This window comes from Amblyomma mixtum, chromosome 3 (genome assembly GCF_055824585.1).
Source record: "Amblyomma mixtum isolate Tamu chromosome 3, ASM5582458v1, whole genome shotgun sequence".
Classification (NCBI taxonomy): domain Eukaryota; kingdom Metazoa; phylum Arthropoda; class Arachnida; order Ixodida; family Ixodidae; genus Amblyomma; species Amblyomma mixtum.
The window spans coordinates 154,998,355-155,025,393 of record NC_143014.1 but is presented as its reverse complement, the minus strand read 5'-3'; the positions used below and the strand labels follow the sequence as shown (position 1 = coordinate 155,025,393).

General features: G+C 44.4%; 1 protein-coding gene across 1 annotated transcript in view; it reads left to right on the top strand.

Moving 5' to 3' along the window:
* Positions 1-757: 757 nt before the first annotated feature.
* Positions 758-27,039, top strand: part of GAPcenA (GTPase activating protein and centrosome-associated) — a 60,227-nt gene continuing 33,945 nt past the window's right edge. The window contains exons 1-9 of the mRNA XM_089581613.1: positions 758-966; positions 4,743-4,927; positions 6,323-6,440; positions 10,673-10,856; positions 19,953-20,150; positions 22,958-23,120; positions 23,390-23,508; positions 24,881-24,947; positions 26,855-26,966. Coding sequence (XP_089437739.1) covers positions 4,772-4,927; positions 6,323-6,440; positions 10,673-10,856; positions 19,953-20,150; positions 22,958-23,120; positions 23,390-23,508; positions 24,881-24,947; positions 26,855-26,966 — 1,117 coding nt within the window. The 5' untranslated portion in view covers positions 758-966; positions 4,743-4,771. The remainder of the gene's footprint in view (positions 967-4,742; positions 4,928-6,322; positions 6,441-10,672; positions 10,857-19,952; positions 20,151-22,957; positions 23,121-23,389; positions 23,509-24,880; positions 24,948-26,854; positions 26,967-27,039) is intronic.

The window sequence follows — 27,039 nt, the reverse complement described above, 5'->3', positions numbered from 1 at the left end:
ACCGTAGTGTTCAGTGTGTTTCGAGTAGAAGTTCAGAATAGGTCTTGTGAAATGGCATTGACTAAAGGCCATAATCAAAAGAGGCACACTGAAGTAGATAAGTAGATATACAGCCAGAGATCAGTCATTAAAGCTTAAATTACAGCGGGAAGGAGACGATAAACATACGGGGTGAATACAGAAGCATCAGACGAGTATGCGTCATTGCAACGAAACTTGTTTTTTACCACAATTGTATCATAATTCTTCCGTGCACGTTTTAAACACGCTGAATTTCGATAAGCCATATCCAAGACATACCATGCGAAAGGAAACATAGCAGCTGCAAATGGGTTCGTGTGGTATTTATTAGCCTCTGCTAATATTGAAGCCAGTTTGGTTAATGGTTACCTGCTTTTTTTTTTTACGTGTAAAAGCAACACTAGTTACTGTTGGCTGTGAGGCAAGCCGTGAGTCGAGTGTTTCAGATTTGCGTTGTAGTTAGCGAGCTTAGCATGAACGGTTCGCCTCAACAACGATTCGTTTTGAGCGCCTTTCGAGTACGTCCCGTACACGCTGCTATCGAGTTGCTGCGCTCGTAGCGCCACTTTGTCTAGGTTTCACATGCTTTATTTACGCGTTATAAAATATTGACGCCATCTCTGACCTTGTAAACAAATCATTAATGGCTGCTTGTGAATTATTTTTATAGTTTTCTTATTTTTGTGATGTGAGTATCATCTGGCAACACTGAGAGCCAGTAGTTGCCAGACCTTGACCAGTGCCATCTATCGCACTCGGGGGGCTGGTCATGCCAGTCTTCTGCATCACCACCTAACCCTATTGCTCTAATTTTAATCATTTCCCTTTGGCATCACCCTGCAGCGCTGTTCTCGCAAAAGCACGAAGCGTCAGCTTCGGCGCACGAACTCTCTTGCAGGCAACAGCAACATAAGCGACGGCCGTCGTTTCTGCTTCTGCTGATGGGTAAGGGAATGGAAACATTGTTCTTGCAGTACGCATCCTCAATCGTTTCGCGGTCATTAACAACGATCGCTGTTTATTAGCTGTGCTGTGTAGTGCCATATTGCAGCGAAAGCTCCTCCACTTAACGGAAATATATGAAACATGCTGCGACAGGGGCCACAGCCGCCCAGAAGAAGAGAGGGGTGAGGGGTGTAACTCGCAGTCAGATCGTCTAGCCGCTTCTCGTTGTTTTCAAACTACAGTTTTACATCTTTGCATTGATGACGTTTTGTCTAGCGGGCTGTTTGTAGCCCCCAGACCCTCTTGAGGTCAATCGCATGTAGCTGTCGCGGACGTTTTGGCAACAGTCGACCGAAAACAATTGTATTGGCTAGCGTAGTCAGCTGCTGATAAACAACGCTTTCTATGTTGTGTAACAACCCTTTGAGGGGCCTGTGCGGAGTCTGATTGCGTCTCTTGGTTGTGTTGCATTTCTTTTAGTCGATCGTTCTCAGTTTCACTTGTCTGTTGTCGTTGACATGTTGGCGACGTTTAGGTGCGGTCTGTAATGTCTTGTGTAGTTCGTTTCCCAGAAAGGTTTGGTGCTTTGCTTTGAACGTCTTGCGGTCAGTTATTACAGTGATTGTAAAACGACAGTTTGAGTAGCACCCCAGTTTTTAGAAAAACGCTTTATTTTTGTATGTGCGTACAATGTTCGTACAAGATGTTTTCCACTTTCAATATCACTGGGGCCATACGTTTGAGCGAATTGCAGACGCCTCTCGTGGATAATTCTGTCAAAATGTAATGCACTGTCAACTTTTGCGCGAACGACAATATAGCGGCTGGCATCGTGCATATGCTGCGATTTTTTTTTTGTGCTCTTTATTGAGCTCATGATGGTTCTTTTTAATTAAAATGAGTGGGCTGTAGCTGCCTCCCCTTATTTTTCTGTTTTGTAGGTCTCTTCGCATGCTATTTGCTAGCGAAAGGTCAAGAAAGCAGAGTGGACCCATTTAGTTCATGCAACTATTACGAGCACCATTTGTTGTGTCCAATTTTTTTTTTGGTTAAGGCTGAATTTTGAAATTTCTAGGTTAGGAAAATGTCTAAGGTGTACTGCAGCAGTGGCCTAGCGGTTTGAGCATCCGCCTTGCATACAGGAGGTGCGGGGTTCGATCCCCAGTTCTGCCAGGTACCCACTGGTGATACAATGGGTACAAGCTTTCCCCTGGTCTGGTGCTCGGCTTATTAAGGGTGAAGTGCTTGGGAAATGGGTCTCTGACCCCACCTTGTGTGCACGAAGATACCATGTGCCATGGCGCTCTTTGGCCATAGCTGCCTTGCGCCATAAAAATTAAGATTAATTTATATGTGCCTTAATCACTGGACAAAGCATTGCCACTGACATGTATTTGAGCCAAATGCATGGTACGACAGCTGTCACACTAGAATTTACACTGCCCTAAACATTTGCAGCACTGACACTATCTCCAAATCCTGCATTGCAGCAGTACTTGGAAAAGTGTCCGCGTGAGGTATATGAACTCATATTGCAAGCGTTGCACATGAAATTGAAAAAATAACTGACAAAAACTTTTGCCATTTACACAAGTTCATGCACACAGGTTCATGTATCAAGAGCAGCTACCACTTATCATGGGCAGGTGCCCTTGTCAACCTGCAGGTCATAGATTTTATTGTAGGCAAGGAGCCAATCCCAAGTTGTCATTTGTTGCTTTGGAAAGCAAAACATTTCAATTTGATATTGGTGAATAGTCTGCAAAATACCAAAAGCACTTTATTTTTAGCAAAAGTCATCTTTGGTGCTCATATATTCCTGCAAGTTTTTGTGAAGTACAGCAGCTTCGTGGTGCAGTAGAGTCTGTGTGCAGACTTTATATTTGTTTCCTTGAAAGTTAAAGTATGTATTAGTAAGTTTGACTTGAGACCTCTGTGATGTTATTAATAACACTAAACAGAAACTTTGGGTAAATTATTTTTTGTAATAATGGCTGACAGCAGTGAGTTAATCCAAACTGTACCTGCAGAGCACTAGTAATTCCTATGGAACAGTATGTTGACAGCAAATTCATTGGCTTAAATTAAATGTATGCACATGTAAAATATTGTAGGATAGTGCGTTGTATGCTTTTTGCTTTGTTGTCAGTTTTGTATTCATAGCAGCTTTTGTGATTGTGGGAGCTGAAGCAGTCAGCTCATCACTTGGTAGCTTTTGCAGCTGCTTCTCCTTTCTGTTGTTTTGTAGGATAACTGTTTATGGGGTGTTCCTGTGAAGTGCAGCATTAAATTTTTCATACCTTAGGATTCTTGGCTTCTTCTTGTTTGTGATTGTTTCAACCACTTTCCAACTGCAAGCTGGCTTCTCTAGGATTGTTGAAACAGTGCTGGATGCACCAGCTTCCATGATATTTCACAACTTTGCTATGTCCCTTCATTCAAGTTGGAAATGCTAGTTTGTGAATCACATTTTGCTTTTAAAGAAAGCGAAAGCTTTTTATTACTTTGAGGTTGTGGAATTGAGCAAAATGCAAACATTTAGATAAATGAATAAGTGATTATTAGGCCGTACCTCTTTTATCAAGTGTCAGCTTCCACTACCTATATTTATTCAGTGATAGTTGCTGTGTTTTCATCACTGTGTTGGCGGCTCTACAATGTGCGTGTTGAGTGCTGCTCAACATCGCTGCATTATGTTACAAATTATGTGTGTTCACAATCATTGGAACCTCAAAGCTCTTTCTCATGCTAGTGTTGAATGTAGTTGGTGAATAGTGTACATTGCAGTGACTGCTACTAATGTATTTTAAAATAGTTATTGCTGGGAATATAACTTTCAGCGTTTGCTGGTTGTGTGAAGCAGTGGAGCTGGACATGAATAACAGTTTGCAAGCAGTAATACTTACCAACATCAATTTGTTGTTTACTAGTTTTCTAAAATGTCGATTGGGTTTGAAGGTTGGATAGTTTTTCAAAAGTTTCTTTGGAACATTCACGCAGTTGCCTTTCTGCAAGCGAACCTGCTCCTCTGTCTACCTTGTCAATGAAAGATGTACTCCTGTGGTGTCGTTGCCCATTTACCGCAACCACAAAGCCATTTCATCAGCATTTCCAAAGACGAAACTAGGACCAGTTAGTGCATTTAGCCAAACATGGCATATGCGGTGCATTCACTGCAGTCCAACAGCAGAAGCATAGCAATGTGCTAAATATGAAATGTCTGTAGCATTAGTGCATGTTTTGAACATCCCAGGCCTTGTAGCAATTTCATCTGGCTCTTGATGTCTGTTTCTTTGCAAGTGGTGCCAATTTTGATGCAGTACAAATGCATTGTTAAAATATTTTTCACACCAAATCAAAGCTCTAGTGCTTTGAAAGTTTGTTCATCTTAGCTTATTAATTTACACATACACATGCACACACGGCTGATTGTCTAGTGTGCACATGCCGTGCAGAATAGCAAGGCACGCACATCAGTTTGAAAATGTGCAACATGTATACCATGGCTTATAGGTAGGCATCGTCACTGTGGAACACATTTTTCCATGCTTGGTTAGTGGAATATTTTATGGTATAAGCTGCTGGACAGTGATTTACAGTAATTGTAAATATCAGCCTAACCCAAGGTGTCCTCTGCAACATTCTGACTTTCTCCGAGCTTGCGTTGCTCATTTTCTTTAGTGCCTCTGACAAACAGGCAGAATCGGGAGCTATCTCAGGAGTTGTGCACTGCCGCAGATGTTACACAGAAGGGTGCTGTGTCCGCTTATGTGCAGGGATGGAGCCCTACTGAGAGAAGGCAGTCATGGAAGAGGAGGCCAGCTCAGACTCGCTGGCCACAAGCGAGGAGTATGAGCTGGTCTGCCCCGAAGCACCACGGCTAAGCATCGCGGGCAATGGCAGCCAGGACCAGCTGCAGAGTCACCTGGGAGAGCTGCTAGCTGAGGGGCCTGTCCACAGGGTGCGTTGGGAACACTGCCCTACTCGGTGCCCTGCACTGAGGAGAATGTTTATTTGAGTCTTGCTCCCGAGCTGGCTGCTAGACTGGGCCATTTTGCCGGAATATAACGCATGCTTGGCTGAGCCTGTCGCTCTTGTGCATTGCAGTCATTGCAACTGTCTAAACCTACAGCAGTAGCTCAAAAGACCGTGCCCACTATTTTATAACGGGTATAAGCATTCCCCAGGTCTGGTGCTCGGCTTTTCTGGGATGAAATGCTTGGGCAGTGGGTTTTTCTTTAACACCACCTTGTGTAGGCAAAAAATACCTTGTGCCATGGTGCTCTTTGGCCAAGCTGCCCTTGCGGCATTAAAATTCATCATCAACGTCAAAAGATAGTGCAAATAAATAGGCTTATCCTTGTAACAACTTTAGTTGAGGAGAGGTGCTATGAATTAAAAAAGAAAAGACTGTACAGATGTGTTTGTAGAAGAAAATGCACGGATGTGTGTGCAATGCTCCATGCCTGTTGCTACCAGTGTCAACAGACATGCCAGCATAAGGCATGTGCATAGAAAGGTGGGAGGTGCAATACATCACCTGTTTTTGTTTCTGAGCTGTATCAGGATACAGCTGCTAAGCAAATCCTTACCAAACCTAATAGGAAGCAGGGGAATAAAGTAGTAATTCTTTTGTTTGGTAAGGCACTTCACTCCAATCAAGGAAATATTCGGCATGCCCTTGTTTTTTGTTGTTGCCTTGATTCAAGCGCAACCCTGGCAGTAGTAGTAGATGATGCACTACAGTGCACTTTGCACACTTTGCATGTGCACCTCAAGCCCGACTCACTGAGCACTATCTGGCACAGGTAATGCTAGCCAGGTGCTTGGAATTTGTCCCTTTGTTCCTGTTTTACTGCTTACCATCGCAAGTACTTTTTTCCAGAGAGCATTGCTTCTTGCTCTTTCCTCATTTCTGAATCCATTTCTGGAATTCGGATCAACTATGCTCCTGTAGAAGGCAGTTACCATGGGGTTTGATTTGTCTGTGGCATTTTTTTGTGTTCATTTTGTCTCATGTTACTCAGCTGCATGTTAACCCTAGAAAGGCTGCTGCGGTGGCTCATCAGTTATGGCGCTCTGCTGCTGACCTGAAAGACATGGGTTCAATCCCACTCACAGCAGTTGAATTTAAATGGAGATGAAATGCTAGAGGCCCGTGTACTGTGTGATGTCAGTGCACGTTAAAGAACCCCAGGTGGTCAAAATTTCCGGAGTCCTTCACTATGGAGTTCATCAAGGCCTGAGTGAGTTGGGACGCTCAACACCAATAAACCATAAACCAGTTTAACCTAGCAAGCATGACGTTAGATATGTCTTTAGAATTATGGTCAACCAGTGGCTTGTTTCTTGCCAGGAGCTTGGCCGGGGTGCTGATGACCAGGGTGGAGAAGGTGAAATGAAGACTGCATCAGAGAGTTCTCCAGAAGAAACCATGCCAGAACCCAAGCCAAGATCATCTTCTCTGGAGTCTGGTATAGTGGCTTTCTGCTACCCTGTTATGTTTTTTTTCCCAGCCATTAACTCATTTTAATGAAGTGCAAGAGAGCTGTGCAATATTTTGTTAAATTAAAAAGTTTGAAGAGGCAGTAAGAAAAGTGCAGACATCATTATCTCACATCTTTAATGGCTCTCAAACTTTACTGCTAACTGTCATGTTGTATAATGCATTCTTCTGTCTGCTTTTTGGGGCTTTGTTTTTTGTGTTCCACTTTATACCTAATCATGCCTGCCCCTAAGTATATTGTTTGTAGACAGTTTTTAATGTATAGTGCAGAAGTATAAAAATTTCTCGTTTTGTTGTACTGTATTATCTAGTAAACAAGTGAGGGGGGATGGATTCTCTTGTATTATCTAGTGTATAAGATGCGTTTTTTTTTTTTTTTAAATTTTGCTAGTGTGATCTATACAGCATTGCGTCTTATATACATTTTTTTCTTTTTTTGGGGGGGGGGGGGTGTCAAAATAATTAGGGTTGATGTTGAGGCTTCTTTAACCGTTTAGAATGGGCAGCCGCAAGTATTGCACTATAGCTGTGATAAAATGAGCCACATGGAAAAGAAAATGGCGTCACTAGTGATCATGCGGTTTTAACACGATGTTACTTCAATACGGGGACCTTAGCGCGCAGTGTTCCTAAGAACAGCGAATCACACTCAAAGCAGCGATTCTAGGTGCAAAAAGCCTATGTGCAGCTTTGCCACCAACAATCAGTAGGCGTTTTGATAGCACGTCCGAAGATAAAGCCTTTGAAGGCTTTGAGTAAAAATAAAGTGTAGCTGCTTTGCCTCTGCGAGAGTTTTAGGGCGTGGCGTTGCCTCTCTTTTTTTTTTTTTATCTTTACACGCCGCATAAAGGCTGGTTCACATGCATGGGAGCAAATTGAGTGATTGAGCGGCTCGTTGCAGCGAAAGATTTTCAACTTGTTGGAACCTCGTCGCTTTGGCCACTCGAGCTGCCGCAGTGACTTGAAACGGGTTTTCACGCCGCAGCAGCAGTAATCGCTGAAGCTTTTGCTTGCATGTGAAACAGGCTTAACTCTTTCCTGTCCGCGGGGAAAATGGTGGTTTTCAGGTCATATCATTAATATTTTTTTTTCTTTAACAAAACTTGCTTGGTACAGGAGTGTATGGTACCGAATTGTAGAGGAGGAAATTCTCTTCGCATTGTTATTATTCACAGTCAACATGTTTATTGAGTAAGAGATGAAAAAAAAAATTATCAGAAAGAAAATTGTAGTTACAAAGAAAAAACACACAAAAACATCAAAGTTTCGTCACAAAAATAACACATAAAAAAATTTCAAAATATACATTTTTTACAACAGGGATCGACGCAACATTGCAGCAAATTTTAGTTTGCTGCGAAAAGTATTAGCTGAGCTAGGAAAGGAAACAGTAGTCCTAGTGACTATCGTGCCACCGCGCAAAACAGTTCTTTGTTGCCGTGGCCGCACAGGTTGGCCGCACATGTCTCACAGAAAACATTTGTTTTTTGTTCTACCTTTTTTTCTTCGTAGCACAATTTGCAGTTCCGGTACTTTGCATTTTCTGTGGCTTGTGCTGCAGCCCCTGAGGTGAATCACGAGGCGGAAACAGAGGGCGAACATAGGGGTCCTCAGGATGTGGCTCATCAAATCCGAGGAGTTGCTCGATCAATTCAAGTCTGAACGCGAACTGATCAAATCTTGATGTCCTCGACAATTCTGGCGCTTCGGGATGCTCCTGGCGATGCGCGTCAAAAAGTATGAAGCTGTTGACGACCGCGTCACCGAGCGCCGTGCGACACTCCGGCGCGCAACGCCGAGGTCGACCCCTGGCTGTCTTCGAGCCGAAAACACGACTCTCTGCGCTGCCGGCGGCAAGTAATCCCGCCCGAAAGACGTTGACACCCTGCAGATAAGAGTTATGACCTTCAGAACACTCTGATCTTTTCCGATAAGCACGCAGCAAAAGCGGAACATTTCGAGGGAGAAAGCGAAACTTACCGAGGCATGGCTGTTGACGTTCCGGGTCGGTCTGACGCAGTTTCGCTGTCGGTGCTGAAGTCTGAAGAGCCGAAGTCGTCTTCTGAATCCTCACTGCTGCTGTTCTCGTCCAAAAACGAACTCTCAGGAGCATCAATTTCTGTGGAAACGCGCGGTTTCGGCGCAGCAGCAGCGCCATGGTAGAAACAAGGAGCGCCGGTCAGCTGACTCCGGAGGGGCTTCAAAAATCACCGCTTGGCGGAAAAAGTCAAACCAAAAGCGAAACTGAAAGAAGAGTTCCTTTGTTTCACACTGGATGGCGCTAGTTGTCCAGGAACGCTTCAAAAAGCGGGAAAACACGAACTTGAAACCATCGATAGCGGGCTATCGATGGGAATAGGCGCGGACAGGAAGGAGTTAAGGAGTATCCACACAGGCACGAAGCATTTTGCAATGGCCGCGCAAGCAAGTGCAGACAAGTCTCATTGCAGTAACTGGTAATTTGAGGTGCATTTTATACAAGTGTCTTATATACCAACTTTTTTTATATGGGGGGGTGCATCTTATACAAAGGTGCGTCTTGTACACCGGGAAATATGGTACTGTTTCTGTATGTTTATGAATAGCTGGCATTTTGCCTCTGCAACAAGTTTTATAGCGCTTCGAACACAAAAGCAATGCAAGAAAGTTGTAGAGGATGCTAGCTAGTCTGTTTGACATGTAACGTAAGTTGGCCAGTGTGGTTGCCATTTTTCTTGCTGAAGTCGCCAGAGCACTGCAGCTTCGATTATGAGCCCGTTTCATGATTTTTTGCTGCCACGAGGAGTAATTAGCATCAAACTAGCTGCAAATGACAACCCTCCTCTGTCGGTCGTAGTTAGGGTCTTTCATTTTCGGGTTTTATTTTTTCCAGAATTCGGGAGATAAAAGTCGGGCTGTGGCTGTTAGTTCAAATTCGGGTACAAGTCAGGTCATTCAGCAAAAATTTCCATAATTTGGCTTTTTCTGGGTCCTTTTTTTTGCAGCAATAAACAATTTGCTATAGTCTGATATTACTCAAAAACGAAGCGGCAAATGCCCCTCAAGGAGCCTCTCCAGCCAGTGGCATCAATCGATTTTTCCCCTCTCCCCTTTGACCGATCCTCTAGGTCCTGCTAGCGTGGAATTGCAGTGGGTGGTAGATGAATGGGGAATCACCATGGCTTAATCTGATTAACCGCCGTGTTATGATAACCAGTTGACGCAATCGGCTGGAGAGCCTTCTTTGAGGGGCATCTGCCGCTTCGTTCTTGAGTTTCATCCGACTGTATAAGCGCTCGTTTTTTCAGCTTTGTTCAGAAAAGCGTACATTCTCTATGCTCTTTCATATATGTGTACATTTCTTAACGAGCAACTCATTCCCTTGCCCTTGTGTGTTCTCTAGAAGAAGGGGCATTTTCGAGGAGAAATCAGGATAAACCTGATTTTTAAGAAATGGGTTCGGGGTACAAGAATCGACAGAATCGGGTTGTACCTGAGAACGAAGGGCTCTAGTCAGAGTTACCGTTATTACTCTTGTCTTGCATCAGTCTCACCAACTCTGCCTTCTCCCTCACGGGCAGTTGGTATAATGTTTAACAAAGACACCACCAGGCGGCTTAAAATCTTCTAGGTCCTACTGGGCCCTACTGGAAGAAGAAATTTAATTTTTTTTCCCTCCCTCTATTGCTATTCTTTTTCTCTTTGCTCACCCTTGCACATTGTTGGCACATTACCTGCGCATCACCTGGTAGGATCTGATGCTGTACAGGAGAGGGCACTTGCTGTTCCGGACAGGTGGTGGGTTGCCAAGATGGTGCTCTGTAAACAGCATGTCTCTCTTCTTGGTCACACATCAGATATGTAGTAGATTGTCATATTAAGTTTGATACCAGGCAGTCTGTTTGTCCAGAGAAGCTATATTGTAGTCAGACTTGCAGTGTAAATTGTTGTTTTACGAATGCTGTACACTGTATTATAATGTGAATGGTTTTGCCTACAATAATCCCCAAAGATTTGAGAGGAATGTGATGTCAAACAACTGACTTTCCATTACATTGATACATTTAATTGCATACTCTTCTGTGATGCTGGGCTACGGACACCCTTAGTTATGTGTACCGAGCAGCAGTGCTTAACATAGTACCCAATTTTCAGTGGCGCTGGAACTGACTGACTGACGAAGGATTGGAGCTGAAGCATTAGTTATTTTTGAACTTGCAGGTCCTGAGGTGTCTGGTCGTGAGCAGGCTTTTGAAGAAGTGGCCTACTTGGGTTGTGCAGCCATCAATGCTCCACGAAGTGAGGTGGAAATCCAGAACAACATGGCCATTCTTAATGACCAGTCCCCTGAGCAGCATATACAGGTGGCACTGGTAGTCCCACCTGACTCGGAAGGTGTTGTCACGTGAGCATGTGTTTCGTCTATCCTTCAAAAATATGGTAAAGCAGTGGTCCTACATGTGTTCGTGTGTGGCCTTACATGATACCTATAAGTATTGTTCTCTTTTGCTTTTAGTTTTTGCATACATCCTCATGCCGGTCTCTCCAGGTTTACAAGAACTATTCTGTACTTCTGTCTTGTACTATGTGTGCCAAACAACCGTGAATAATTAAGCGGCATTGCTTCTCATAAATCTTGTAAAGCCAGTCTTATTGCATATTTCGAACTGCCTTCCTTGTACTTGATTTTTACGTGCTAAGGCTACACCTTGGCAGTAAAGCATGCTGTAGGAGAGGGTTTCACATTAAATTTGGCCATCTTGACTTTTTAAACATTCGCCAGAACTGAGTGAAGGCATGTTTACACATTTCGCCTCTAAAATGTAGCCTGTATGACAGATCAAGCTCACAACCTTGTGCTCAGTAGCAAGGCATCACAGCAACTGAGCAAAAGGGGTGAGGTATTGTGCTGTTGTGATTGTTATATATCCGTGGTGTTCATGCTGCATGTATGAGACTAGTAGAGACTTTTGCAGGAATAGTAATTGAGTTACATGAAGGAAAACCGATATTGCTGTCTGTGAACACTTGATGCTTCAGTCTTGTGCAAGCCTTCTGCTATGAAACAGCCTACATCTCAACAGCTGGGTAGTCCCTGATTATTGGGGAAACAAGCTATGTATTGCGCAGCTAGAGTATGTGTAATAGGCTTCATGTGATGATTTTCTGCCACCAAGGATTGTTTTTATTTATTTTTTTAATGGAATTAACGCAGTACACTAGGAATTGTACTAGACAAAACAGGGTACACAGGATGTGCTTTTGTAAGCCGTGTCAGTGGCAGCAAAGCTGTCATCACAGTGCAGCATAGCTGACAACCCAGCTATGCATGGCATTGCCCACATAGCTGTGCTATAGATCTCAGTGCCTCACAAACTGTGTTCCACACGTTAAAATGACCAGTCTGTATAAAGGGACACTTTAGTGTGAAGCACAGTGTACTTAAAATGTTTGTGAGTAGCAGGAACAGTGTGTTAAAAGGCAGATCTTGGAAAACGAAAAATTTGCTCAACAAGCATAGCTTTCCTCAGTTTACAGCCAGCTGTGAGCACAGATCCCTACTGCCAAGTGTTGTTCATATATACTGTGGATTCACGATAAATCAAACTCTGATAACTCGCTCTTTCAGTTAATTCGAACAAATTTAATAATCTTTATTGGTCAGCTATATTTTCAGTGAATTTTAAAGGCACTTAATTCTGCCGCCTATATGCATTCGCCTAGCGTCCATCCCCGTGGTTGTTCCTGTGCACTGAAACTGTGCACTCATTACAAGCTGTTCGCCGTTTGCGCGGTGAAGCCTACTCAGAGATTACACCGCTGCCATGAGTCACCATTTAAGAGGCTGTGTAGATCCTTACTATTCTGGGGCAGTTCTGCTTTGAAACTCCCGGCATTGCACACATAATAAAGCATTGACTGAACTCTGAAAATTCATCTTTGTGTGGCAGTTTTCACTGATAAGCAGACAGCCATTGTGCAATTTTGTCACCATTTAAATTGACTATGATGTGAGGCGATTTTCGGCAGTATTTTTAGAGCGCATTTCATTATTTGACTTTTGGATAATTCGTGCGGTTTTTACAATCCCTGGGAAATCCCATTTAATATGGCTGTACTCTTTTGGAAAACTGGTGCATTATTAAAAGATTTTTTTTTTTTGTCAACTAAACAACCAGTTGGAAGCTACTGGTTGAATAAACAAAGCAGTATCTTTCATCCAAAATTTATGTTGTGCTACTTCTGATAGCTGCATCTGTAAAGAGAAACGGTTCTAAATTACCCTTTGTATGCATAGATATCTATGAAGAAAGTCATACAGTCAAGCCCGGTTATAGCGAAGCCACTTACAGCGACATAGCGGCCATAACGAAGGGATTTCAATTTCCTGTTCCAATTTTTGCATTTTCAATGTAATTTTGCTCCAGTTGTAACGAATTCAATAAAAGCACGTCAGTGGATGTAGCGAAGAGATTTCATGCCAGATCAAAAATAATCTATCAGTCAGGACTTCTTACACTTTTGAGGCAAATTTTTGGGCGAAAATAACAGCAGAACTCTGCTGACTGCAACCTTCACAGTGGTGTCTGCTCTCCCGCGAAATGAACAGTGGCTTCACTGCATCGCTTGGCTTGACGTCCCAACGTCGCGCCATCTCGCACGGAAGAAAAAAAAGTAAAAAAAAGGAAAAGAGGCGGGTCATTGGTGACATCATGAAGAGCGACAGTCTGGGCATATTGCGGTTCTTGAATTTCTTTCCAGAGCGTTCTGCGTCTCCCGTGCAGCGCATACAGAACATGTGCTATAGTCAGCCTCTGTGTAGAAACAAATGAGGCCCCCCACTTGAAATTAGAATAACCGCTCTTGACCTGTGCATATATCCTTAAAGTAAGATCTCTACCAAAACAAATCTGCTATCTAGTTGTAATGAATTGTCCTGAAATAATATTCAACGAAAAACCTCAAGCTGCCAGGCCACTGGCCTTGTGATTTGAAGAGAGATGCCAGAATTTTGGCATACTGGACCCCTTACCTGACATTGCCCGCAGAAGAGATCCACTACCTCTGTGGTGCATTTTTCCTGCAACCTGAGATTTCACTTTTACACAGTTCCATAAAAAACTGACTGCACAGCAAAATATGCAAGAATCCGTTGCACTCGAGGAAAAATAGGGTGGCTTCACGTACTTTCATACTGGTGGCTCAGAAATGATATTTATGTTGGAAGCACAGTGGTACGGGGAATTGGGAGGAAACAGTAAGACTTCCACAGCGTACATGTGAGGTGTTGCCCTAATCGGTTACAAGCAGCAATTTTTTAAAATTATTTTATTATAGAGTCCACGCAGAGCTTTAAAATTTGACTTCAGTACTTTCAAGGATCACTTGTACAGATTTGTTGCATTAGAATACGACCATCAAAATTATTTCCGGGCTGCTTTAAAAACCCAGGTGGTTGAAATTAATTCGGAGCCCTCCACTACAGTGTCCCTCATATCCGATGTCACTTTGAGACGTTACACCTATATAACATATCATACCACACCTTGTTATAATTAAAATACCCAAGGCAGTGGAAGTTTACATGTAACATCTGCAGTATTGTTGCTTATTGTTCATAGTCATTTGGCTATGGAAAGGCAGTTCAGAACCTCAGTGTAACAGTTTTGCTTGTTTCTGAAAAATTTACGGAATTTTGTCAACCCTAGGTTTCTCTGTTCTAGGCAGTCTAATTGACTGTATAGACCCGTAAAACACTTTTGGGGAATAGATTATTGTCATTAAGCATTTATGAACAAATTGCCACGAGAATTGCATTAAAAAATTGTGGATTAAGAGCATGAGCTGACACCTGTATACAGTAGAACCCCGCTGTTACGTTCCTCACTGCTGCGTTTTCCCGGCTGTTACGTCGTTTTCTTCGGGTCCCGGCATAGCTTCCATAGGATCCAATGTATTGGGAACCCCGCTGTTACGTCGTAGCCGATGAAACGTTCCTGCATGATACGTCGGAGCCGGGCACCCCGAACCCGCCCGGGCATGGAGGAAGGAAAAAGAGAGGAGAGGCCCTTTCCACACAAGACCATGGGAGAAAAGTGTGGAGGAAGTCACGTGGTTTTTTCGCGATCGGGAGGCCATCTAGTCCGGGCAGCTTAGCAACGGCGTCGTAGTTGCTGCTTGCAAACATGGCGGTAGCAGACGGTCGCGGCGTAGCATTTGCGGTGCGGCGTAGGCGTACTTTTCTCAACTGCTCGAGTTTGTTTTTGATCGTGCTCACAGGCTGACGTTGGCGCCGTTCACTCATATCTCAGGTGGAATTCGCTGCAAAACTCTCGTTGTTGCGTGCATTGATTTCAACGTGCTCGGCGACCACGATCGCACGGGCATTTCGTCTACTGCGTCACTGCTCGGAGCCGTCGGGAGACTACCGCTGTTCACTGAGGAGCACTCGCGCTGTTCGTTCACCAGTGATTCAATACGCCGTGCGCTAGAGAGGTCGTCGGCGTATTGTGCGGACGTTTCACGTCCTGCTGTGCGTGCAGTGTGCGTGTACCATTCGCGCTCCCGTTTCCATCGGCAGTGAATCCTCGTTGCTAATAGGCGGGTTCTCGCAACGCTCCAGTGATCGTCACTGGTGTTAGTGTAACTGCCATTTTCGTTTTTCGCGATTGCGCTTGTGTGAGCGGCGGGGGCCATGACATGGGCGGAGAGCGATATTTTAAACTAAGCATGCAGCTGCGCTCACTTTGCTCTTAGTATACTGCAGAAACTTTATTACCCGCCCGTTTCAAGCGTGTAACGTTTGAAGCGTCTAGCGAGCTCTAGCTTCTGGGACGTGCCGGGCTCAAGTGTATTCGTTCATATCGTGGCCAAGTCTGTGTTTCTGGTCGCGCGCTATGCTTAGACCGGTTTCCTGTTGCAGGTTTGCAATTGCTTTTCTATCTGATGTCATAGTCAAGAAGCGCGAAAAAGGCGAAGCTCTAACTGAATTAGGAGTCCTTTTCTCACGTGTTTGTTGTGCCCATGTCCTGTGATTGTGTTTTTTGGGGTAAAAAGTACTTAGTGAAATGAGGACCCACATGTGCGCTGAATTTCATTGATGTCTGTGGTTATGTTGAAGAAAAATAATTTGATGCATTCGATCATTACGTACAATAGATCAGCTTTCATTTTATGTGTTGTCATCACGAGTAAAGTGTGCTACTATGCAGTGACATTAGAAGCTAGTATTTCATCAAGTAGCGAAAAGCGGTGCGTACAGCTGCAGCTCTGCACATATTAAACATGAAACACGGCATTGAAATGATGCACAACACCGCGAAACTTATACTGCAGCCACTGGGTACTCCTAAACTTCTAGAAGTCTGAAAAGCTACGGTAATATATATTATGCACAATACTAGATCTGTGGATATGTGAAACATGCTATGTTGCCATGCTACAAAGAATGGATTTATGGAGAGGGGCAGTCACATTTTAAACATTTATTTCTTGGACTTTTTTCATTGAGAAAAAGATGTTTAGAATGGTTATCCTGTGTAAAATTTCAGATAAACCCTCCGCTGCTGTCTACTATATGCACTTTGGCCCTCTCTGTTTCTGTCACCTGCTGTTTCTGTCACCTGCGTACATACAACAACACAAAACAACAACACAAAAGCTTCTGCTCTACAACAAAGTCATCAACTGCAAACAAATGGCATTTGTCAAAACTTCTACCCCCGTACATGCAAACCTGTGGGGGCCTGTGCCCATGCGGTAGCACGCTCCTTCGTTGGCTTTGAAACGCGCGCGCAATCTGCGCGGCGGCGAAACGTCAGCATGACGTCAGCCCGGACAAGATGGCGCCGAGCTTGTTTCCGGCTTCACAAAATGTCACGTGATGGCCTCTCCTCTAATTTTCCTTCCTCCAAGCGCCCGGGCAATGCGCGCCAACCGCCATTTTGATTTTTGACGAGTCTTGGCCAGGCTTGGCTACGGAACTGGCTGCAAGAAGCCGCACGCGAGTTGGAGAGGCCGCCACTAGATGGCTATCTGCCTCGCGAACGCGGAACGAATGCCGCAATCTTTATCGTGGGAGGTGGTGAGGAGGAGGCGCGCGGCTGCGGTCGCTTATCTGTTTTTCTCAGCCAGCGTCCGCAGTTGCGACGCGCGTCTTTTCTTTTCTTTCACTGTTTCTTTTTTTTTTATATAACTCTCCTCTATCTGCAAATGACAGCGGTGGTGGCTCGGCTTGAGCCAGTCGACAGGCCCGTGCAATTTCCTTTTCATCCTTCTCTCAGTCGCAACAACATCTTTATCGTGCTTTGATGGCGTGATAGCGTTGCATAAGCGGAAGGCGCTTTCCCTTGAGGAAAAGCTGGACGTACTAAACGCAGTCGACAGGCAGTCAGGGCGGCCTACGCGGAGCAGCGCGGCGAGCAGCCTACGAACATTTCAGTGCTTGACGCTGTGCACGTCGCTTCAGCGTGGACTGCAGTGAGCGCGTGAACTGCACAGCACTGCTGCGTGCGGTGTGGCCGCACCGCAAAGCGACGCTGACAGCAATGCGGCCTTTGCTATTGAGAAACGCGTTGTTCTTTCCAGCGAGCGAAAGAAACTGCAATCCACCATTCTCGATTTTTTAAAGTCCTAGGGTCAATTTGCGGAAATAAATTGTTTCAAGTCAAAGCTGCGCTGTTTTCATTAATTTTCGGTGCTTTCCTCACTGTTGCGTTTTCCCGGCTGTTACGTTTTTTTTCCCGGTCCGGTGAAAAACGTATGAACGGGGTTCTACTGTATTATGAAAATATTGTTACGTGGCGGCCAGCCGAAGAATGAGATGCGATGAACAAGAGATGATTTAATGGCCACTGGCCTAGCGCGAGCACTCTGTCCCATACCACTGCCAGCTTCGTCTTCTTTGTCGCACTAGTGTGGTGAAGAAGACGTGTGTAGTGTGACGAAGAAGATGAAGCTGACAGTGGCACAGGACGGAGCGCTCACGCTAGGCCAGTGGCCATTAAATCATCTCTTGTTCATCGTTCATTTCTCATTCTTCGGCTGGCTGCCATGTAGCAGTATCATCAGATGGTGCACAGGGACATAAGCTTGAGAGAAAAGTGGGAAACTGTAGTTTGTCATGCTTAGTGCTCTCAACCACCACGAGCTGGTATTACGTTTGCAGGGTAATCATGTTCTATAAGCGCTAAACTCGCTGTTTCTTTTACAGTGCTGTATTACTTTGTGAGGCCCGAGCCGAGCCCGAGCGATAAGGAGTGTGGCGTGCATTTATTGCTTTTTATCATAATGCTACAAAACTCATACCAAACATGCTCACAATAAAAAGCATGCCCAGAGTGTGTTTTATATGGGCGCATCAGACTATACAGCAGTGTATTGCACTCAACCTTTATGCGCCCAACGACCACTTTGTTTGCGCTCTTGTTTGTATGTGGGGAAACTCACACAGAAACTAAAGTGTCGCCAGTATTTCCTCTTTTTTTGTGTTGCTCTCTTGTGCTTGTTGTAAAAGCTCCTGGTCTGCACATGCAATGTATGAGGACTTTGTTAAATTGGAGCCATGGCAGAAAAACACGGTGCTGGTTCACAAAAAAAAAATTAAAAAAATGTGTGGTTTCTTTTGCAATTACGCTATCGAAAAATTTTCACGCAGCAAGTTTTGTTAAATTAAGGTTCAACTTTATATCTTCACCTTCATACCAAGTAGACTTGCATCTCTTGGTAATAATGATCATGGGCCTGCAATCGAAATGTCTAAAAGTGGATCAGTTCAATGCAGGGCTGTTGCAGGGGATTGCGTCCTGTCTGCTCAACTTTGTAGAATTTGCCATTTCTTCATGCATGATACCATGCATAACAGTGCTAATAACATGCCAATTGAATTTCAAAATTGCATGGAGATGCCACGTAATGGCGTTTCCACTAGTCCCTCCCACAGAAACTAGAACAACTTAGTGTTGTGTTTAGTTAAACCAAAATGTATAACTGAAGTGATAAACATTAATGGATTATTTGCCTCATGTTGCTTAATATTGTTATGTGGCTCAAGGCGAGGAAGACGCAAGGACGACCAAGGCACAGCACACGGGTAACTGAGAGCACACAGGACAGAACGAGGCAGAGCGGGAGGGCACGCATGCCACCGAGTCACTTTGTTCACATCAGTGTCATGTGTATTATTCGTTGCAAGTGCGCATGATTTTCATGATGCACCTTTCTTTATTTTGGCACAATGTGCGCACATGCTGTCTTGCATGCAACAGCTGAACATACAAGGAACAGACCTTATCACATGCCTTGAGGTCAGTGAATGAGAACCCCTGTAGAATGCTTTATGTCAAACCTCATGATCGTAAATGAGGCGAACGAAGAAAAGCTTTGGTCATTTCAAGCATTTTTTTTAAATTGATGGATGTTTTCAATGCTGTGAAAGGTCAGTTTGCAAAGAGGTGAGGCCTTGTCACTGTGCTGGCACAGATCTATATAGAGTGCAGCAGCCCGCATTGCTGCCAGCTTGCTTTTGAGAAGAAGCTAGCAGGCGTACCCTCTCCCTTGAGAGATATTGGTCGACCCACAGTGATGGGGCGGAAGAGAAAGTGGCTGTCTGAATGAACCCTCTAGTTTTTGAAATTCTGCCGAGGGAAGCTGGGATGAGTGGAGTTTTAGCATAGTGCATTCTGTAAGCACCAGATTTTGTCTAGCAGGAATCAGTATTTGTTTGGTATAGCCATTTTTAAGCTCAATAAAAGTGCCTGACTTGTATAGTACATACCTGCTTAACAGAAGGAAGGGCAGCCTTAATCCACTGACAAGCGTTGTGACATGCGGACCTGTCTGTTGTCAAGATGGAGAAACAGTACTCTCTCCCTGTATTCAAGTTTGTGCTCCAGAGAACCCTCTTGCCCTTCTCTGTTTTACCCCTGGCTGTATGTCAAGGTGCTTGTTCAGTCGGTGCAAGTAGAATTGATGCTGCATTACAAAGTGGCAGAAAACTACAATGTGTTAACTTTCTTGTTTCCTTTTTTTGTGTGTGAACTGATGTATAGTTTTAAATGTTGGTACAGTATCTGTTCTATAATGGCATATTCACTTGAAACGGATTAATATTTGTTTCTTAGACTTATGCTATGTGTTGAATATAAGGTGCAGCAAACTTGTGTGAGGTGGCAAGCCTCGACAATGTACATGTTGACATTTGGCTAACTGTAGTTGCAGTTCCAGAAGTGTTTACTTGAACAGGCAGCACACTAGTGGTGCAGCTGGTACTACTGGCGACTACTAGTAGTATTGTTGCTCATCTAATGGTAATCATAGGATGCCTGTGTAACTGTGCCTCTATACAGTGAATTGATAGGGCACATTTTTCTTTTCTTTTTGTTTGAAATTTGTCAACAGCTTTTTTTTTTTGTGTGTGTGAGTGCTAAAATTTTGCTGTCTAAGCGAATTTTGCACTACCTTGCACTACCATTTTTGAGGGTGTGTGTTTTCTCTTGCACAGGGTGTATGAAAGCAGCACACGCAGTGAAGTTGCCAGTTTTCCGGTCCAGCGAATCCTGTTCTGTGCAAGAGGCATCCAGGGTTCCGCCGAGCAGAACTGTTTTGCTTTCACCTGCTCTCATGGAAACAGTGCCGAGGAGGCCATCTTCCAATGCCATGTCTTTCGGTGCACAAAAGGGGGGCCTGCTGCAGTACACAGGTAAATATTCTTGTGTATTTTAAGGGGGGACAAGGATTTTGAAACTAACTTTTTTATTTATGGCTAGAATATCATGAAATTTTGCACACAGATGTATTTTTTTCTTCTGATTCCAAATATGTAATCATAATTGAGCTGGTGGTCTTAGATCTTACAAAGTATAGAGTGTAATTAGGTAATTTCTTGCGCAGCTTTAATGAACTTTCTCATTGCATTTTGTTGCTTTTATTTACATGAATTGATAGCCAGAGAGTTCCCATACTCGATGACATTCTTCGTTTTTCTCTAAAGGCATCTCCTCCAGACATATTATGTCGTGAGTATAAGGTTGCAGTATTTTACACTGCATCTAGTTAAGCTAATTGTAAATTGCTATTTATATGTGGCGTAAACAAAAAAGTAAGAATGTCATCAGGTATAGGAATTTGCTGGCTATCAATTCATGTAATTAAAAGCTACAAAATGCACTGAGAAAGTTAATTAAATCAGAGTAAGAAATTACCTAATTACACTCCAGAATTTAATACCCCTGTCACACGGCCAGTTTCAATGGCCATCGAGTCGAGGGCCTTCGAGATTTTCGATCGCCATCGAACTCGAGGGAGTTGTGGTGCTGCTACACGGCAAATCTCAATGGCCATTGAAATCGTTCTCGCGTCTTACGCCAAGCTCGTGTGGCGCCACAATCGCTACGTTCGGTTTCGCGCAAATAACAAAAATATATTGACGAAACTTAATGTGGAAATACACTTTTTTGCAGTCATAAGGAGTGTTCACACTTGTTCAAAAATCCTGCAAGCGAAGCGGATTCGCTCGCCGCAAGAACTAGGACCTGTTCTCATCTGTTGACGCCCGGGCGAGTTCGAACGGCCGCGCCGCTGCTGCTTCTCGCTGTGCGCACCAAGTCGCCGCTCGCGGCGCACACAGATACAGTGAGAAAAGAGCATAAATTTATGCTGTCTACGTACCACGAGCGTATGCACGCTTACGTACACTAAACGCAGGCGCATTCCCACATTTAGTTCAGCGTGTGCTAGCAGAAACGCAAAAATAAACTAAGCCTCTAGTGGCGCCATCTGGTTGTCAAAACGGGAACCATTACTGTCAACAAACCGACTCTCTTAGGCCTAGCAGCGGCAGAGTCGTCACTCTAAGTAAAAAATAAAGCAAATTTATCACTTCTACGTTTTCTTGTAGGCAAGATGAGACGAAGTGAAAGACCGGTGCCCCATTTTTGACCAGTGAGCGGACAGAAAAAGGCAGCAACAACGAGAATTCCGTCCGAAGCGAGGGGTCCGGCTTTGAAGGGCGCCGCCATGTTTGTTGTCGTTCGAAGCAATGCTAGCAACCTTGGGCAACGCTCGAAGGCCCTCGAAATCTCGATAGAGTTCCGGGCTGCTATGCGACTCGATAGACTATTGAGTCGATGGCCATTGAAACTGGCCGTGTAGCAGCGCTCGATCGCCTTCGAGTCGATAGACTATCGGTTCGAGGGCCTTCGAAATGCCCGTGTGACAGGGGTATAAGATAACTTTTGATCTAAGACCACCAGCTTAATTATGACTACATTTTTGAAATCGGGAGAGAAAAACTCATCTGTGTGGAAAATTTCATGAGATTCTAGCCACAAATAAAAAGGTCAGTTTTAAGACCCTCGTCCCTAGGCATTTAATATAAGCTGCGTTTGCATGCCTTCGCAATCACCAGGTCCACAACCGTAAACCTGTAGGAAAATGTCAGTCTACACCTGTGTGCTGCTGTGATGAAATTCTTGTTGCTGCCTGACCAGAATTATGTACTGCAGCCTTTTTTTTACCACCATTACAATTAACTGAAGAGTTCAACTTTTGAGGCACATGAAGCAATCAAAACATTGAAGTTCAGTGTAGATGGGGTACTACACCTAGATTCTTTCTTTATTCTTTTTTTTTTGATAAGGTGACTACAAATGATTGAAAATCTGAAGCTTCAGAAACAAAAATGTTGAGTAAGTTCGCTGCTAGTTACGCTACAGTAGAAATAAATGGCAAACATGTAGCATAGACTTGGAGGACGCAGTTCTCAGCTTTTTTATTGTTTACACTTGGGGACAGGTTCCTTACTCCATGGGTTTTGGAATGCTTCTCGCAATATATTTAGAACCAGGGTACAAATGTAGCTTGAATTATTTTTCTCGCTGCTCCGCAAGATAGCTGCAGCGACCTTCATCCAAGAAATCAACTTTTCGATGACCTTGGGGCTGCGTGGCACGTCAGTGCATGCACAAGCAAAGGAATGTGTGGCTGTGAATGTGGAAAGAAGGCGCGGGCTGTTGAGAAAGAGAAGGCACAGAAAGAATCGAGTGGTCTCCTCAAAACTGAAAGAGTGGAGTTCTCCAAGTCAAGACCTCTCCATGTCGCATGCACCAAGGTTCAGCCCACTTGCGAGTTTGGTCACTTAACGTATTATTCAACCAGAATTGTTGAAATTTTTAAATTGATAGCTGGGACATCGTGTTATCCGGGAACGTATTTACCGGAAGAAAAACAGTGTTACTCTGTGGGACATTTTTTTGCCTGCGAATTTGAGCGTAAGAACCGGGAACGTATAAACAATCTTTTACTGTATTAAGCTACCATCTATCTGTTGTTGGTGCATCAGGTGCAGGTAGTGTGGGGCCAGTTTTTTTTATTATTGTAGTTAGTTCATGTGCAGCTTTGACCTCTTTTTTTTGTTTGAGGGACGGGTATGATCATAGTGATGAAGGTCTTCGATAAAATGCAATGAGGCTGGATAAAAATCTGCTGTATTTGGATTGTCTTCTGCAGGGTGTTGCAGAGCTTTGCTGGCGCATTTCGTCGAATGCCACGACAGCCCCCAGGCGCCCTGGGAGGCTCACCACCACTCAGTTCTGTTGGGACAGGAGTCCCCAACAATGAGCAAGTGCACACCTTTGAGGCTTCCCTGGATGTGCGTGAAGAAGACACACGTGTGAGTGATTCAAAGACAAAGTGTGGGATAGTGTCATGACCCATTTCTTGGCAGTTTGTAAGGCAAGGGATAAAACTAAAAGTGGATTGGACGCTTTCTAAATGCAAGTGCTTTTACTTGGATGTATACCGTAGAGATTTACAAGAATACTGACCAATGAATGAGGACCATGAACCAGCACCGAGGAAGTCTTGCATGCTTTTCTTTGTGTGATGCACCATGCTTTTTACTACCTGCTGTAACTGATTTGTGTATTATGTTCCAATTAGGGCAATTTTTCAGCATGTGCTCGAGATAAGGACTGCTTCAAGTTCCGTTGCAATACAGAGAAGATGGTGCAAGTGACAATTCAACAGACAACTGCCACTCAAGAGCTTGGCATTGAAAGGTACCCCTTTTCTGTGGTACTTGATGTACTGCGCTCCTCTTCTTCACCTTACTGTTTTGGTCTTGGCTGTGGCGCTGGCCAAGCACCTTAGATGGAGATGTACCAGACCTTGAAGCTGCGCTTTGTCATTAGTGATGAGGGCTTTGCTTAATGTGTGAAATCGCTGCATAGAAATCATAAAACCTTTGCATCAGTGACGGCTTGAAGAGGAGGAGAAGGGTGCCTTTCTTTGCTCAACAAAGAGGGGACCAATTGTCGAACACCTCATTATTTGACTGCTCTGAGCAAATGAAGCACTGAGGACTTCAGGATAAAGGTCTTTAAAGGGACAGTGAGGAGAGCTCTATTAATATTTTTTTTAAAGCAAAATCCGATAGTTCGGCATTTCATGGCTTTGTTGCCACTTGGCCGGCAGCGAAAGATGCATTTATTTCTAAGAAATTTGGATTCGAAGTTGAAAAAGTTTTTCCCGCCGCTCTGATTCAAACTTGGGATTCTCCTATGACGACACAGGACTAAGTGACGTGAAACATGACGTGCGCATGACGTAACGCAGACTCCGTGATTTCTGGCGGCCAGCAGTGCGGCCTAGCAGCAGCCGAAAAGAAAGCTACAGCCGGCCGCACGTTGAAGGCATCTATTGGCTATTGCGGCCGTCGCTACCGTCGCTTCGTTTACGTTTGCACCGCGTTTTGCCAGCGTTACGATGGATCCCGCTCTCGAAGTGGTCAAAGAAGTTCTCGCAAATAGACACCTTTATCATACCGTGTACCTTGTTACCGTTAGCGGAATACCGGGAGCCCGCCTACCGCCGGTCCGCCGGTCAGCAGGCGCTGATTAATCCCGATGCTGCAGGCGCGCGCATAGCTGCCGTGTACGTGGCGCCATCTGGCGACGTCAAGGAGATTTGCGCATGCATTGGCTGCGCCTCAGTGATTCGTGGCTGCTCGTGTCCTAGTGTTGCTAGAACCATTGGTTCTAGCAACACTGTTTTGTCCTATGATGTCATCATGCTTGTACTTGCGAGTTTGGCCTGTGGCGGCGATACCTGTGTTTTGGTTCTTGCTCTTTTCTACGTTACAAGAGCTTTGTTGTCAGTATGAGTGGCGTTTTCGTAATCAGGAGCTGGTATTCTGTCGATATAAGCCAACTTCAATTTCTCCTCAGTGTCCCTTTAAGTAATGAGGGAAATTTGTGTTGGAATGCACAAATTTTATGTTAAATGAAAGAAATTAAGTGCATGGGCTGTGCAGGAAAATGAATGAAACATTAGAATGAAAAAATAAGAAAACCAAGGAAAGCTGTTGTGTAGGTGACATAAAGGTGTTTTCATTTTTGTGTACATTTTGGAATTCCTTTGTTTTCATGGCAGGTGCTTTGGCATGCTCATTTGCCCTGGCCGGCACGTGAAACACAGTGATATGCAACTGATTGGCATGGTGAGTATTGGAGAATTTTTGTTCATAATATCCTAGTAATTCAAACCCGTCTCATTCATATATAGGAGGGGCTGAAATTTCCTCACAGGTGTCATCAACATCCAGTACTATGCAATCCTGGTTACCATATTTTACAGTATATAAAATTTGCACCTGTGCATGAGTCGCATCCCCTGCAAAACTAGTTTTTGTGAATAAAAATCTCATACCGTATAAACGCGTGTAAGGGCCGCACTTTTTTTTCCAGATTCGAGGGCCAATTTTCGGGGTGCGGCCCATACACGCGATTTACGAAAAAAGAACTTTTTTTACAGTAAAAACACCAATCAGGGAATGAGCGGCATTTATTCTGCGTCCAGTCGTCACTCGCCGAGTATTTTGACTCTGAGCTGGTGCTGTGCTCTGGTGCATGCTGATCCCAAAAGAAGCCGCGCAGCATGTCCGCAGTCAACGCGTAGCCGTTGTTCCGCACTTCCATTACATAAGCGAGCAGCTCTTCTTCCATTTCGGGAAACTCGCGTGGCTTGCCTCGGAAAGCGGGCTTTTTGCAGCTTGTATTTCTCAATGCATCCTTCTGGTTGCACGATCATCGGACGGAATCCGCGGCCGCGTTGAATTTCCTGCCTGCCGCATGCTTGCGTGTTCGAAAGCTAACTCCCAGCTAACTCCCAGCCGTATAGCTATTAAGGCGCTTGCCCATCGTGCTAAAACTGCAAAGCTCGACAGCAGCACGCGAAAGTTACAACCACCACAACTACGGCGAGCACGCTAACACGCCACAAAAACAACAAAAGGCTGGAGCTGGCGATGCTGATGTCGATGTGGATGGCGGGAGGTCACGGTGGAAAAAAAGTTTATGATGATGATGATGATGACCGCGGCCTCGGGCGCCATCCATGGACTGCACTTGGAAGCTCCAGTGCGCGTGCGTGGCCTCTGCGATCAGCGCACGTTTGCTCGCAGCCGGAGCTGATCGCGGAGGCCACGGCATGTGCATTTAGAAGGCTATTCCCGCGTGGGTCATGGAAAGTTCGGGTGCGGCCCTTACACGGATTTATATTTTTTTAAACATTTCCTTCGGGAAAACGGGGTGCGGCCCATACACGGGTGCGGCCCTTACACGCGTTTATGCGGTATAAGTCGCATCAGTGTATATAAAACGCACCTGTTTATTCGGATAAACATGTTGTTGGAACCCTGTGTTAGAGTGCGATGAAAGCACATGCTTGCAGCAGCCGTGAGCAGACGGTCCTCGACCTCTGGCCAGTGTTCCTTCTTTCTGAGGGCTGCCTGCTTGACTCGCTACTTTATTAGCCATCATACCATTGTATACATGCTAAAAAACTGATATACATAAAACAAGAAAAGTGCTGCCATGGTGGCTGAGTGGTTATGGTGCTCGGCTGCTGTCCCAAAAGATGCAGGTTCAATCCCGGCTGCAGTGGTCGGATTTTGATGGAGGCAAAATACTAGAGGCCCATGCACTGTGTGATGTCAGTGCACTTTAAAAAACCCCAGATAGTCAAAATTAGCCTGTCCCTCATAGCCTGAGTTGCTTTGGGGCGTTAAACCCCATAAAAAAAAAGATAACCTACAAGAAAAAGATATTCCATACCATGGGAAAAGCGGCCATATTCTGTGGGTTAATAAAATTGCAACTGTATCGTTTTCTCATTATTTTTCGCTGTTCTCGAGCTGTTGATACACCTAAGGTCATCACAATGCTCTAAATTGAAAAAAAATTGTTAAATTTGTGATGGTTTGACATCCTTCTTTCCCTGGCATGTTTTTCCTTTTACTGCTCATCATGTTCGGGATCAGTTGATACTTTTTCGTGTGTGATCATAGTGGAGTTCTTTCTATTTCCTTTCACTTTATTAATTTTGTTTTTTTTGGCGGCTTTCCAGGTGTCTATGGCGAAGTCCACAGTGGGGACAGAACCAACAGCCTACCAAATCACTGGTCGCTGGAATCCCCAGGAGCCATCATTTGAACTACTCAACACAGAGACCATACGAGGTAGCTGCAAAACCATGCTCATTGCTGTGTTTTAGATGAGCGTCGAGAATTGGTGCAGCAGTAGTTCACAGTC